Source organism: Tachypleus tridentatus, chromosome 13 (genome assembly GCF_004210375.1).
Source record: "Tachypleus tridentatus isolate NWPU-2018 chromosome 13, ASM421037v1, whole genome shotgun sequence".
In the NCBI taxonomy this organism is placed as follows: Eukaryota; Metazoa; Arthropoda; class Merostomata; order Xiphosura; family Limulidae; genus Tachypleus; species Tachypleus tridentatus.
The window spans coordinates 220,935,642-220,952,105 of NC_134837.1; the positions used below are offsets into that span (position 1 = coordinate 220,935,642).

The 16,464-nt window shown below is 34.6% G+C and overlaps 1 protein-coding gene across 2 annotated transcripts; it reads left to right on the forward strand.

The window, feature by feature from the left end:
* The first annotated feature begins 1,659 nt into the window (after positions 1 to 1,659).
* Positions 1,660 to 16,360, forward strand: LOC143238053 (uncharacterized). Of its 2 annotated transcripts, XR_013020391.1 has the most exons (5): positions 1,660 to 1,775; positions 3,685 to 3,955; positions 4,744 to 4,832; positions 7,231 to 7,464; positions 15,464 to 15,600. XR_013020391.1 is itself a non-coding variant. In XM_076477961.1 (2 exons), exons 1-2 carry the CDS (start codon positions 7,305 to 7,307, stop codon positions 16,177 to 16,179), a joined length of 876 nt encoding a protein of 291 aa, XP_076334076.1. In that variant the 5' UTR covers positions 7,290 to 7,304; the 3' UTR covers positions 16,180 to 16,360. The 2 variants fall into 2 exon arrangements, 1 of the variants encoding a protein (XP_076334076.1); XM_076477961.1 differs by lacking the exons at positions 1,660 to 1,775; positions 3,685 to 3,955; positions 4,744 to 4,832 and having other exon boundaries at positions 7,290 to 7,464; positions 15,464 to 16,360.
* The last annotated feature ends 104 nt before the right edge of the window (positions 16,361 to 16,464 follow it).

Consider the following 16,464-nt stretch of genomic DNA (forward strand, 5'->3'; position numbering starts at 1 on the left):
AAGCATTTTGTCTTTTGTATTTTTTCCACCACTATTTGAAAGAGCAAAAAATTAAATATACATTACTCACCATAGAATCATTATTTCTCATATCAACCATAACTTTTTTAGCCTTCAGTTTTGTTTGGTTACGGAGCTATTAATACAAAATCAGACCGTTCCCACCACATGTACCTGTTTCATTTTATCTTTCAGGATATGTTAATAATTCTGTTTTACATTTAATTATATACATATAACCAATAGAAAGTCAAGAGGTTTTCATCTGTCAGTTGATGTATTGCACAGCATGTTTTGAACAGATAATACTCTTTCACTCAGAGTACAAACAACATTCCATTGAGAAACTTAACAGCTAGCTTGGATGAATTTCTAACAGCTCTTATGACATAGTTAGAAAACCAAAACATTTGTGAGAGTTAGGGAAATTGTCTTATTTTTGCTAGTTATTAGTCAATGTTCTGCATTATTTAATTAAATAAAAAAGTTAGTACATTAAAACTATTAGCATAATAAAGTGTCATTAGCAATTGACAGCAAGGAAGTAAGTGTTTTGGGTGAGTACTGTATTTCTTGTTTTTTCATGTTTATTCTTTATTTGCTATTACAAAATAAACTAAAATATAAAAATGGGGATCTGTTTGGGTTAGTTAAGATAAGATTAGGTGACAATAACTAAATAATGTTTTATGAGGTATGCATACAAGCAGCACTTGGGTAATGAAATTTGATAGTGTGACCTATCAATTGTGTAAATTGTCACTTAGTATTACTACTACTGTTACCAGAAATACCTGCCTTTTGGGCAGGTATAACTACTAGTTCCCTTGGAAGGCTGTTGGGCCTGTGACCTTTTCTGGAATTGTTTGATAGTTTTACAATAATGTACACATTCATTATTCATTTAATAAGGTTCACTATCCACGTGAAAAAGGATTATTGAAATTTTAGTTTAAAAAAGAGCTATCACAGTGTTACATCACAGAGAAAAACAATAAGTTTTTGAGTGTTTTATATTTGACTTTTTTGTAATTTTTATTTGTTAAAGTTGAAACATTATTTTTGTGGAATTTTCAATTGTTTAGTTTATTGCCCAGCTATGAAAATACTACCTAGTTATCAAAATATCACCTAGTTATGATTGGTGATGGTCAGTATGGTAGTTTCCATACATCGTAAGCTTCATTATAATAAAATGTTTGTATATTCAGTAGCCATAAGGGAAGCTTTGTATCTCCTTCCAAATACAATGTTATGCCATTTTAATAGTCAGTACTCTTTATTAGATTCTGAAATAAACAATAATTACTGGCACTTTAACTGGCATGTGTGAAATTTCTTTAGAAAATGAAAGTAGGTATGAAAAATATCTTTTGGTTAGAAAGTACAAATCTTGTTAACCTAGCTGTAGTGAAAAAGATTAAAATTAAGAGTTCTTTAATGAATTCCAAGTATTTTATATCTTATTAAAAACTTTATTTCAGGCAAGTGGTTTTTAATATGCCCCATGTACTACTGGAGAGTGACTTCATGACAAGCTTCTTTCAACCTTCTACAAACAGCATTCAGCCCAATTCTCAGGTATCAGATCAAGTTTCTGGCAACTTCAGGGGACAGACAAATAGTCATGACACTTCGCCTGAGATCATTTACGTGTACAATTCTCATATGATAGATAGCCCTTCTCATAACAGTACGAGTGGTCGACTCTGCAGTCCTTCATCAGCTAACTCTAACTCTCAGCAACAGAAGCATTTAGGCCCTGATGAAAACAAGTGTGTTCTTTTGTCTTTTAATAGTATATGAAACTTAGGTTTTGTTTTTTTTACTAGTTTAGTTTGTATCTTTTTAGATTTACATGCTTGCCAGATATTTATGTAGAATCATCAGGTTTTCAATTTTGATCTTAGGAGGTACAACCAACACTTGTAGGCTCATGTTCATTAACTAAATTATTTTATGTAAAATGTGTGATTATAATGTAAACTATATAATTATCAAGTGGATTAAAAATGAATGTCTTTTTATTTTTACTATTTATTTTATTTTTGTTAAAGTTACTTGTAGCAGTGAAATTTTAATCAGCCTAGTGAAAATTAGCATGTTTTAATTGTTATATGGTCCTAAACTTACAATCACTAATTTGTTTTTTGTTTTCTTTAAACTTTCTAGTGTTTGTTAAACATTAATATATTTCATTTTTAGAATGTACTTTACTACATACAGAATGTATTTAATAAAAATTAGATGCAAGTTCTTGGTAATAATAAATCTGTTTCTAATGTGGTTACACAGGACATAATTTTTTGTTTTTGTCACAAACACTGAAAGCAGAAAATTTCAAATACTGCTAAAATTAATTGATATTGTGGTAAAAAACAAACCCATGTAAACTATTATAAATACTCTTTAGGATTAAGACTTCTGAAATTTGTTTACTCAAACCTTGCAGTCACTGTGTGTGTGTATTGCTACACAAATTGTGTTTTTTCAAATGTGATTTTGAATTGTTACTTGTTGTTCTTACTGGTACATGTATCGTAAGGTAATGTATATGTTATACAAGCAACAGTATTTTACTATTTTTTATTCATAACAAGTAAATGCTATTTTTGATCTTGTAATTTTAGCCAGTTTTGTATGAGATTAGTTAACTTTCTAAAATATTTTGACTGAAGCAGTTATTCTAAACTTTTGATTCTACAGATGTGTGAATGATAAAAAAAGTATGAATTGTGGAATACTGACCTATGAAGTTATCTACAGTACAAAGTAACATATAATTAACACTGTGAAGATGGGTGCACTTTACTGTGCATGCTGTGAGGTTTTGCTCAGTTATATTCAAAACTTAATATAATTTAAGATGCATATTTGAAAGATTTAATATTTTTTTAAATATTAAACCATCTTCTCCTCAGTTCATGGGGGTTAACAAGTGCACCATTCTAGAGATGGCTAATGTGTTTCAGTCCATGATATTCTAATATTGGGTAGACATGTCCATGGACATGTGTTTCTGTGAAAAATAAAAATGCTAAAAGACAGGAATGGAAAATAAAACATTGAACTCATTTATATGTGAAAATATAAAAATATGAAATTAAGAATATAACGACAAAATGTTTCAAGATTACTTGATGAAAATTAAAAGGTAAGAACACATTTTACTTTTAAGCATTTCATTACACTAGACACTGATTGAGAAAAGCTAGAGTTAGTGACATGTTAGAGAAAATATATAAACATTTACCTTAAAACAACTTGTGCTATTTGTTTAGAAGGTTTTAGCCATTATGCACAGGAAATTGTAAAACTAAAATGTAAAAAGTATTTTTATACTTATCATGAAAATCACCTTCCATTCAAACTATTCAGAGACTGAGTGTAAACAACTATATCAAATAAATACATTTTAATGGAAGTGTGTGTTAATAATTATCTCATTCTTGGTGACAAAATATTTACCTTTAACAAAGTTTTACCAATTTTTATAAAAATCTATTAACACAAAATTCAGTTACCATAAACATTGTTGCACTGTGCATCATTCTCCATGCTGCCCCATCTCCATAAGGTTAATAGAACTCAGAAACTTGTTAGATTTCTCAAGGCAATATCTTAAATTAACTAAACCTAGTGTAAGAGCTTACAATCTTTTTCTTCTACATATATAACTTTCAGAACTCACAACCAGTCACAACACCCAGGACAGTCATCCCCCACACCTTCTCCTCTTTCATCCCCAAAGTCATCCCCATATGTGTCTCCACCTCATTCTGGTACCAGCTCCAGATCTGCATCACCATGGACATCTCGAATCTCCTTGGCAACTGATCGGGGCTCATCATCCACTAGCATTGATTCAAGTGATATATCATCTTTAGAACATTTGCTTAAAAAAGAGGGATTACGAAAGTATGTTCAAAATCTTCATGGCTACACAATAGAAAAGGTTAGTGTCTGTGACAACATAGTGTTTTTCACATTTTCTAAATATGTCCTTACTTATCTGGTTGTTTCTCAAGTTTATACATTTGTGTTAGGTTGTCTTTCATTCTATATAATACATTCTTTTTAGCCTGCTTACTTAGGGTTTGCACAATCATTATAGAAAAGAAGTTAAATAATTATATTGAAAACAAGGTATTAAGTAGAATTTTTACACAGAGCTAGTATAAGTAATTTTTTTGCAGCGTGCCTTCATCAATAGTTAAATCTTATGATTTTATGATTAAAGGTATGAATGTGAAGGCTGTCAGCCTGAGCATATTATTTTATTATATTTAGATTTTAATGAGAAATATCATTAAATACATAGAGATTTGAGTGGTAAAATTTTCTGACTGTACATCTGTGTAACTGGATTAGAAGGAAGTGGATGATATTATTGAGACATTTATACAATACTGTTAAGTAATATTTACATAAACTAATGTGTATACCAATTATAGAATTATTGAGATGGGATCTTTAATACAATACACACAGAAACTTACAGTGGCTTTTTTTGCTTTTCATACCATTTCAAAAACACAGAGTTTCTTGTATTTCAATGAAGTTTTAATACAACAAGAACAAAAAGGTACAGTGATCGTGTTCAATTTCAGTTTTACTAATGAATGGTATTTATTTGCAGTTTAGAATTCTCAGGAATTTGCTGTGTGATACAGAAATACTTTTATATAGAAACATTGTGTAATAGTAGATATGTAGGTTTTTTAAAACTGTTTTGTTGTGTAGCTGCAGACATTGAATGAACATGACCTGAGAAGTTTTGGCCTAACCATGGGTGCAGCTCGTAAACTGAAGAAAGCTCTTGATGGTTTCAGGTAAAGATTCTATTTCTTTTCTCCTCCTTTCTTCTGAACTTTAAATTGTTTAACATGTTTCAACACTTCTAAGGACATTGAGTATTTATACTTTCACTTTAGTTTAGTTTATTTAAGAGTGGCTGAACTGTTAGCAGCATACCCAGACTTGATTTGTAGCTCATTGATGCACTGTAAGTGAGTTGAAAATCCACTGTTTTGGTCACATGGCAGTTGGTGTTAGGTCTAGTCTGTCAACTTGGCTTTGCACAAAAACCTGAAACTTTTTTATTTTTACCTAAAATATGATTATTGCTATTACTTCATTTTTGCTCTTCATATTTCCGTGTGTTTGTCACTAAGTATTCACTCAGAAGTTAAAGACTGAAAAAAAATTCCACTTATAGAACTTTGTTTATGAACTAATTATGCTAATTTTCTTCATGTGCATTGTTTTGAAGATGGAAAATAAGTTGTACTATAATCCATCATGTGTCATTTGTCCTTAGTTTTGTCTCTGTCAGTGTTACCTTTTACACAAATTGGAAGCTGAATGTTATAATTTATGTAATTAGTTCATTTCTATTAACCAATTTTTAAACACTATAGTAAGCAGTATTTTTTTATGAAGTTTTAAAAAATACACACATTTAAATATATATATATGATTTTCAAAGTGCACTCATAACAAAACTATTGTATAATTGTTTGAATACCTTTAATATATTCTTGCCTTGTGTAGTTTGTTTTATGTTGTTAGAAGTTTCATTAGATCTAACATAATATTTCTTCAAAATTTTAAATGGTTGACTCTCTTTTTCTTTTGAATGCAAGATACAAATAACATTTTCATGCTTCAATTACAGATGTCCCCCAGAGGCACAGCAGTATATCTGTGGACTCACACTGCTAAAAACTGGGTTTTGATACCCATGGTGAGCAGAGCACAGATAGCCAGTTGTGTAGCTTTGTATTTAATTCAGAAACAACAATTACAGACAAATTTACCAATTCTCTATAAGTGGCCATTGCCATTTTCTTTTTACCTAGATTTTTTACTTACATTTAGCTAAATGTGATTGATCAAATCTAAACCTCTCATTCTCTTGCTATTAAGATGAATCAGAGTAAGATATTTTATTTCTGGCATGTTACCTTCTCTAACTCACCTTTAAGTTGTAAGAAGTGGCTCATGTGTAAATATATTACTAGCAATATTTACAAGGTAACTGTCATCCCCCCCACACACACACACACTGCTGTTCCAGTACAAAGTACAAGTGACAATCATGTTTCTTGTTAATGTGTCCTCCTCCTGTTCCAATGTCATGGATAATTCCAATTGATATTATATACTTTATGCTATTTTATACAACATTGTGTACTGCAGCACAGTATATTTTATGTTGAAGAAATCCTTTATGAATGTTTTTTACAAAGTAACATAATTTGCAGATATTGTATTTTGGTAAATACTAATATTTAATTTTATATGGTAAGCAGTAAAAAAGTTACAACTTTATAAACAACAAAAAATTGGTTTTAAGCTAACTAAATATGACAAAAAGTGATTTTTAAGTTGTTTAACCCTTGTAGATTGAAATGCATGTGATAAAAGTTTTAATTTTACAATGTTTCCTTATCAGAATGGTAGGTGGTTAAAGTTTAACACTTTATACAGACATACTACAAGTTTCATGGTTTGATATTTAAGAATTTGCAAATAGGATTTTTAATGCTTAACTGCACTGTGTCAAATTGTAGTGGTTTATGAAATGTAAAACGGGTTGCTTACTTTTGTACCTTTATCCATTAATTTACACTTTTTCATGCAATATCAATTTTTATGTTTACTGTACTATTTGAATTGTGGAATGTAACTATGAGGTGGCTTACCAAATATGCCACCATGAACTCCCTAATGTTTTTGCTTTGGGCAAAGTACTAAGTATTAAATCTTTAGTCCAAACTGATTTTTTGTGCCATTTTATAATCACATGTTTTACAAACATCTGTGTCAAGCCTGTGGGGTATTGAACTCAGCTTGCTGTGACTTGGCCAATAAGAACCTGAAAAGTAACTGTTTCACAAATTGCTCCCCCTGTCATAAACTTTACTGAATGATTGTCACCATGAAATAATAGTGAGAAAGTGTATGTTTTATAACTGTGTGTTATGCTGGCACATAACCTGACTGGTCTACCAGTATTAAACTAATCATACTATATTTTTTTAATTGCAGTAATTGGATGTTCTAATTTTTCATACCATATACTAAGGAAAATTTAAAGTCCAGTATGTTAATATTGCTGTATATGTACTTTATCTTATTATGCTTCTGAAAATGTAATCTTGAGGGCTGTTGTACATTTATTATGATAATTTATTTTGGAAGTTACCACAGTTTTTTTTGTTTCAGGTCTGTTTCTTTACCAAATGGTATCGTTAATCACTCTTATAACATCTCTGTGACAAACAATCATCAGTGCTCACATGACTCCAACAGGACCATCATTTTCACTCCCTAATAGTGACAGTTCTTCTCCCTTGTGCTCTGTGGATTCCAGTCCATCACCTAGTCCTCCTTCTCTAGAGGGATGCATACTTCGAAGTCCTGCCAGCTCAAGTTCTGAAGAAAGTCTTCCTGGTAAAGGTTAGTAGAAGTCATTTGTCAAGTGAACTAAAAAATACTGAAATTACTTTAGTAAAGCAAGTAACATTTTCATATGTAAAACAAACAAAATATGGTCCTCTGTTATTAAAGCAGCTCAACTAGCTGCATCTGTTATACATGTATGCTCATGACAAATTATGTGTTAAACTATTGGTTTTCATCCTGTAGTAGGTATAGCTCTGAGAGTGTGTGAGATCCTTTGAAAGATATCATGGAGAAAATAAACCTAACACATCAAAATTGGAGGGAAACTTTAGTGAATAACCAATGCATTCCACTAGATATCACTCAGTGTTAAGTCACCCTTAAGTAGTTTCTTGTGCTTATCTCTGTATTGATATAAATGAATGTTCTTTCTATCTATCTCTTTTTTGTGTAAATATACACATGGAGTACTTCACACACTTAAAGGTCTAATTAAAGATATGTGGAATCAAAGGGTGGGATTACTGTTGTATTAAACTGTTTAAAAGTACATGTAAACCCACTAACCAAACTATTAGAAGCACCTCCCTATAGACTAGATTTGTTCTCACTTTGTGTTTAGATAAAGTGTTTGCATGCTAGAAATAAAAGAACCTGGGTTCTATATAGAACCCCTTGGTGTGGATTTTATTCCTGTACATGGTGAGGAGACCTTCCAGGGAGGGTATTGTTTTTTCAGTTTACCTCCTCTGGGATCTAAACATCCACCCACTTGTTTGTCATGCGTGGTGACCTGTGAAGGGGATTAGAGGATCCTGATGATTGAGGGGTCCAACCCTAACACACCACTTTGGCCTTGGATTTCTGTAGATGGGCAGTCTCGAGGTGGCTCTCTATTGGGTCAGTTGGCTGGTCCACTTGGGCTAGAGTCAACCAAGTACCAGTGTTGGATGTTCTCAGCAGGTATTGTGGACATTGTATCTGATGCTGGTGTTTGGGTATAGTGCTTACAAAACTCTGGAATTGCTGCAGTGTCCTTGTTTGGCATTGTAGTGCATCCCATCATAGGGCTTCATGGTGGGTGTGGTCAGTGGGCACTGACATATTCCTGTTTTTATTATGAATCATCCAAATGAAAACTTAAATAAAATAGTGAAAAAACAGTCCATAGGTAAATGACCACGTCTTGAAGATTCTGAGCAGCAATCTTCAACATCTGTAACACCTGTTGTACCTCATTTTCTTATACTACATTCACTTTCAGACAAACCTTTAGGGCAGATGTCTCTTTTTCATTCAGAAGGGACTAGAGGTACTTGCTGGCTCTCCAAAGTTCGTAAAGAAGCTTCGATCTGGTGATGTATTGGTGGAAACATCCACATCTCAACACAGTGAACTCCTCTTGCATTCAAAGCCAATTGGGGGATATACCTATTGAGGTTGCACCTCATGCAACTTTTAATTCATCTCGAGGAGTTATTGTTGAGAGGGATTTGAAGAACATCCCTGAGTTGGAGATTCTCACTGGTTTCTCCACTCAAGGAGTTTCTGCAGTGAGGCGATCTCCACTCGCAAAGATGGAATTAGGATGTCAACCAGTGTCCTCATTTTGACATTTACATTATCACGTCCACCTGCCACCATTAAGGCAGGTTATCTTAATTCCAGAGTACCGCCAAACAATCCAAACCCTTTCAAATATTTCCAATGTCAGCAGTTTGGTCACTCGAAGAAATTATGTCGTGGTCCCTATATGTGTGCTTGTTGCAGTGGCAAGGACCACGATGCCTACAATTGTGAAACGGTTCCTCATTGATTCAATTGCAATAGCTATCACCTCTCCTACTTTCGTCCTTGCCCTAAATGATTGGAAGAAGAGATGCAGCATTTGAAAATGATTCATAACATCACTTACCCTGAGGCTTGAAAGTTGTTGTCCACCACTTCATCTCGGACGTATGCTGCTGCACTTCATTCCACTACTACAGTGGGAATGCAGACAGACCTCTCTGTGCCTTCAAAAGAATAGTTCTCAAACCAAATGAAAAGTATTTTGTCCTCCATTGTTAAAAAGTTGAATTAACTTCAACACCAATCTCTGTCCCTAACATACATTCCAGCAAATCCCAAGATCCACTTCCTTTGGTTCCAGGTACAGACATTTTCTCGGGTACATCTTCTCCCACCCCAAGATGCAAAACGATTATTCTTTCACACTGTCAGTCATTGGAATCCTCTTTTTAACAGCAAAGACCTGCTCAGCTGACCCAGGACAGGATACAGGGAGGTTGATAGACCTCTCTCGAATAAAGACAGTAAAGGAAAAAGATGTGGTTGTAAACAGAAGGGTTCTCCACTCAATTCACCTACACATAAATAAAAATGGCCACCTTAATACAATGGAACTGTCAAGGTTTACGTTCTAATTTCGATGACATCAAAACACGGATTGCTTTCTACCATTCTGTACGTCTTTCCTTACAGGAAACGTTTCTGAAATCTGCTGATAGAGTCACCTTTCAGCAGTTTTCTTTGTACAGGAATGACAGACTGTGTGATGGATGAGTGATGGAGTGGTATTGTTGGTTCATCAACATGTGCCCACCCTGTCTTTGCCACTCAGCATACTCTTGGAGACCATAGCCATCTGTGTTTCCTTGGGTCGTACCATCACTCTTTGTTCTTTCTACTTGTCTCCTGGAGACACCTATGATCAATCAGACCTTGATGCCATCATTGAACAGTTGTTGTTTCCCTTTTTAATTCTGGGGGACTTTACTGGACATCACCCCCTCTGGAGAAATGCTGATATTGATAGGCGGGGTTGCTCCATAGAGCCTATACTCTCTGATCACAGCCCTTCTCTTTTCAGTACTGGTTCTTCTACTTATTTTCATGAACCTAGTCAGTCCTTTACATTGATCTCTCAGTTTGCTCCCCTTTGCTATTCTCCCATTTTTCATGGAGGGTTGATAATAATCCACAAGGCAGTGATCATTTTCTTGTAATTTTGAGAGAGACTGGATGTGGCCAATGCCACTAGACCCACATGCCCCAGTGGAAGCTGGATCAAGTAAACTGGCCCTCTTTCACTGCTCTTGCAAAACTTGATCGTACCATTGTCTGTAAGCCACCAATAGATGACTGTGTAACAGGAGAATATGATTGTGTTATACAAGCAGCTGCTCAATGTATTTCTAAAACCTCAACACATTTTACACGATATTCTTTTCCGTGGTGGAATCCTGCCTACTACATGGCACGGAAGACTCAAAAACAGGTCTGGGATACTTTTCATTGGTATCCCACACTGCATCGCTTCCCAGCAGTCCCGTGCACATGCTTGGTGGGTATGACGTCAAAGCTAGAAAGAATTTTGGATTAAGTTCACAATCAGCATCTCTTCTTTCACCAGTTCCAAAGTCATATGGGACAAGATTTGAAAGGTCAGTGGGCAGTATAATTCTGTCCCTCTCGATCTTGCTCTCTGAAGGCCAGGAAATAGCTGATACTCAGAGCATTGCTGATACTCTAGGTGAAAGCTTTTGCCTGGTATCTAGCACTTCTGCTTCTTTCTCCACCTTCTTGGCCACCAAGACTCGGGCAGAGCGTTCACCTCTTTCCTTTCAAGCTGATTGTCTCTATGACTATAATTGTCCCTTTACACTGGTGGAACTCAAACTGGCCCTTCATCGATTTGGCAGTAAATCAATTGGACATGATGATATACACTGTGAAATGCTGCACCTTCTATCTTCTTCTTCTCTGGCTATTTTTCTGATTGTATTTAACTATATCTGGCAGGAGAATGTGTTCCTGATGCCTGGTGCCAGGCTATTGTTCTACCTTTCTCTAAGCCTGGGAAGGATCTCAAGATTCCTTCAAACTACTGTCCAGTTGCTTTGACAAGCTGTCTCTGTAAGACCTTAGAGAGGATGATTAATGCTCGTCTCATTTGGTTCCTCGAATCAAACATCCTCCTCTCACCCAATGTGGGTCAAATGTACAAGAGCACTGAACATTCTCCATGTCCTTTCTTCCACCACTTGGGGAGTGGATCGATGTTCTTTGTTGAAGATATATTGTGCTTTTATTTGATTGAAACTTGACTTTAAATCACTGTTTTATGGCTCTGCCAGGACCTTGGCCTTAAAGATTATGGACCCCATTCATCATCAAGGACTTCGGCTCTGCACTGGGGCTTTCTGCACATCCCCATTTCATAGCTTATTCATAGTCTTATGAACCTCCTTTGCACCTCCGTCATTTGCAATTGTCTTTACCGTATGCTTCAAAACTTTGTTCCTTACCAAAGCGTCTCACATTGAGTTGTGTTTTCCTTTCTCAGTGGGCTATACTTTTATCAGAACAGACAATCTGCCATTGCTCCTTTTGGCCTTTGCATCCAGGTTCAGTTGGGTGAATTTGCTGAGCATCTTTTGAACCATCCTTCCATTCCTGTTCATACAGATGGTTTGAAATCAGGTGACTGTGTGGGTTCTGTCATGGTGTGTGGTGGTTCAGTGGATGTGTGCAGAATCACTTCTACAACTTGTGTTCACTGCTGAACTGTATGCCATTTCTCTAGCCCTAAATCACATGAAAGCTAAGCAGTACTCAAACTGCACTATTTATACTGACTTAGTTCTGTACTGGTCCTGGAATTGCTTCGTGTTAGTTTATGCCTTGTTCTCGCTGATATTGAAAACAGACTGTCCCATTTCTCTTTAACATATACTTCTACCCAGTTTTCTGGATACCGGCCACGCTTGGTATTCGCGGGAATGAGTTTCCTGACATTGCAGCTAAATCTATCTGCTCTGGCACTATCACTGCTGTGCCTGTTCCATACAAGGACTATGGTCCTGTATTCAAGGCTCGCTCCTTGCAAGTTGGCAGTCAACATGGAGTGAGCAACGTGAAAATCCTATGTTGGACTTAGGCTGTCTTGCTTCTGTAAGGATCAGAAAGAGAAAGTTGTTCTAACTAGACTACCCATTGGTCACAGATTTTTAACTCATCGTTTTCTTTTATCTGGAACTGATGCACCAATGTGTTTTCTGTGTAACACTCAGGTTACAATAAGCCAGATTTTCCTGTCTTGCTGTTGTTATGACTCTCAACAATGGCACCATTCTGAACATATTCTGTCCCAGGTTTATTCATAATGGAAGACAGTGTTATTTGGGGATGGTGACACTGTCCACCTTAGAAATGTTTTCAGTTTTTTAAAGGTCATTAATCTTTTTAATACTATTTAAGTTGTGTAATTTTTACATTAGATCTTTTAATAATCAAAGTCCATCTAGTTTGATTTGATATTAGAAATTGGCCATAACATTAAATAACTCGAAACCAGGACTGGAAAGGCCAACTTCAAATGACTAATGCTGCTGTTTGAACTACTCGTCAGTCATCCTAGTGAGTTATTATTATAATTTTGCTACTCGTCTTTTAAAACCATTTTATTACTTTCCTTTTTGAAAATGGCCATAACATCAAATAACTCTGAACCAGGCCTGGAAAGGCCAGCTTCAGGTGACTGATGGTGATTTTTATACTTACTTGTTTGTCTTCCTGGCGAGTTATGATAATTACAGTTACGCTACAGAAAGTCCTTTACAACTTGAATTACTGTAGTTTCTTTTAAACTTTGTTTTATTTTACCTTAATTTCCTTTTTTGAATTTTACTAAATTTACTTTTAACTTTACCAGATGTTTGGCACAGATAGCTTAGCTGCTTTGTGCTGTAAAATACCAAACCAACCAATTTATACAGATAAAAAATTGTAGATTTATTAACTGAGTATAAGAAGAGTTTATCCTATTAGAGAAGGAATACTAACTACAATTTCAAATTTACTTAGTATATCTGCATAAAATGTGGAATGGTTTTAGTGAAATGTACTAGTCTGTTGCACATGCAGAATCAGATGTGTTACAAAAATATCTGTAATTGAGATGTGTTCATGGATTGACAAAATCAGACTGACTTGTACTTAGTGTAAGGTGTTCAGTGAATACTGAAAATACTTTTGTTCATCATACAGTATTCATATTGAATTTATACAACTTATAGAATCTCTGAAATGCATAATCCATACAATAATATAAACACAAGTAACTGTCAGTTATTGCAGGTAATTCCAATTAATTTGATGCTTAATGTATTGTATCTGACAATAGTAGTACAAATTAAACTAATCATAGTTGTAGATTTTATATATCCATACAAGTTTTCACATATTGTTATAATTACATACTATTCTAATATTCAACACTATATGACATAAAGTGTTTTCTTCCAATATTATTTTCTTAAGTAGCTTTTCATATATGGCCAGGTGGGTTAAGGCATTTGACTAGTAACCTGAGGGTCATGGGTTAGAATCCCGGTCACACCAAACATGCTCGCCCTTTCAGCTGTGGGGCATTATAATGTTATGCTCAATCCTACTGTTCATTGGTAAGAGAGTAGCCCAAGAGTTGGTAGTGGATGGTGATGACTAGGTACTTTCTCTCTAGTCTTACACTGCTAAATTAGGTAGGGATGGCTAGCTCAGATAGCCCCTCGTAGTAGCTTTGCACAAAATTGAAAAGCAAAAAAACAAGTTTTTCACATTTGTGATTAAGAGATGAATGAAGAAACAAGATAGTATATATTTTGTTTTAAAGTTCATAAAATGTTATTAATCCTGTATTAATTTATGTAGGTGTAACATGCATACTACATACATATATTCATAATTTAAGTACAATTAATATTAACTATTTCAAAGATAAACAAGAGAATCTGATGGAAATTTAGAACATGCAAGAATAATTCTTAAATCTGGGAATTACTTTGTAGTTTACCTGAGTTTCTTAAAATGTTTCCATGTTAAATTTAAACTGCTTGAAACCTGAGGAAATTTTTCTTCTATAAAACATCGGACATTCTAGTCAGGTTTAGTAAGTGCAGTAAGATATAACACAATATTTGAATAGCTCAAATCCTTATTATGCAATTTTGTTTACTTTATCATGCATAAACAGCACGTTAATAAAATAAAATATTGTTTATTGAGAATATATTTACAGATATAAACTTAATTTAACCCCACATTTTGTTAGTCTGATATAGGTAATAATTACACCATTTTGAATGACAAGGTTTTAGGTAGCCAATAAATCTGTGAATTTTTCCATGTTTATGATTTATAGTAAGATGTGACTATTGCAGTTATGAAATGATGGTAAGAAGATGTGACTACTGCAGTTGTGTAATTAAAGTATTAATGACAAGTTCAGTATCATATAAACTTGGTGCATGTATAAAATACGACTTGGTGCATATATAAAATACGACTTGGTGCATATATAAAATACAACTTCCTGATCAAGAATGCAACTCTGTTGAAAGTTTAAGATGAAATATTTAATGTTTTCCAAATTATTGTCTTACAGCAAAACAATTTATAAATTTCACAGTTTTAAAAAATGTTAAAGCCAAAACAACATTCTACTTAGTGAGCATATATGCAGGTTTGTTAATTATTTTCACTGGAAAACGAAAACCCAAGATTATCATTGACACCCAGTCAATCAGAAAGGATTAAAAAGGTAACATTGCACAAAAGTTATCTCTTCTGCTTTCCTAAAAAGAGTTATCACTTTAAATTTAGTAATGAAGTAAGAGTAACATAAGGTGAGAGTATTTAAAAGATTATATTGTTTTGTTCAGTAACAAAATGAGTAAGTACAGGCTGTGATGTGTGGTTTAGACAATTAGATGAATATTTTAGTAATGAAGTAAGAGTAACATAAGGTGAGAGTATTTAAAAGATTATATTGTTTTGTTCAGTAACAAAATGAGTAAGTACAGGCTGTGATGTGTGGTTTAGACAATTAGATGAATATTTTAAGTTCTCTTTTAAAATTTCTTGTTAAGCATACAAGTGTTTTAGAAAATCATTTTAAATTTTGTAAATGTGAATGTTCAAAACATGATTAGTAGAAATAAATGTTTGAATAAGCAGCTTATGTCTCTGTGGCTGTATGTTTTTTTTTTAGGTCGGCCAATTCAAAAATCTGACAACGCAAGAAATATAGGCCATGCTTCTAAAGTAAGTCATGTTCCCAGTAACAGATTTCAGCAAGGTGGATTTCATTCCACACACAATAAGAAGCCAACAGAAAAAGAAGATAGTTATGTAAATGGACGAGAAGGGGGAGACAGTCTTAAAAATTTTACAAACTATGGAATAACTGTCCCTTTTCTTTTTCCACCTCCTGACATACATCCTCCGAAGCCCAACTCTTTACCACTCTATACTCGAGCTGCAGCTACTCCACCACATCTTGGGGCAGGAACAATCATTATAGAGAACAGTCAGCTCAACAGAAATCCTTTGGCATTTCTCCCTTCAAATCCTCCTCATCGATCTCACAGTAGTACTCCTGAACGAAGTGTGAATCCTCCAGTTTCATTCTCTGGTGGTTTAGCTTTCTACCAGTTCCCTCTAATAACTTCTGGAGGTGCATCTCTTACTACAGCAACACGTAGTTTTGTTACTTATCTTGGCCATTCTACAGTTACTGTAACAACAGTAGGGAGTGGAAAATTTGTATCCAAAACTGTGGACACTGTTAATACCAAACAAGTGCCTGACCCTATGCCCAATGTCTATCATTACCCCTTGTGTGGTTCCAGCTCCAGGTGCAGCCGCCCAGTCAAACGGAGTAGTAATCTCAGCAACCAGTGCTGGTACCTCTACTGTGGCAAGTAGCACAGCTACAACTAGTCATAGCAATGCCTCAACATCCATCCACACTCCACCTCCTTCTAGTCTCCCATATAGTTATTTCCTTCCTCATTTCCTTCCTCAAGCTTTTCCATTTGTAGCAGCCCATAATAATACTCCTGCTAATGGATTTGTCTCACCAAATTTGCACGCTCCACCTCCTACTCCAAATTTTCCTTTTCACCTTCCAAATGGTTTAAATGCTGAGTGTCACCTGATATGGTGTTCCCTCCTCAGGGCTTCCCTTTACCATCCCCATCAGGGCCACCC

Excerpts from the sequence above, each read along its gene's own strand:
- LOC143238053 (XM_076477961.1), top strand. The coding sequence starts at position 7,305 with ATGACTCCAACAGGACCATCATTTTCACTCCCTAATAGTGACAGTTCT. Across the intron at positions 7,465-15,463 it reads AGAAAGTCTTCCTGGTAAAG|GTCGGCCAATTCAAAAATCT; the intron begins GTTAGTAGAAGT and ends TTTTTTTTTTAG.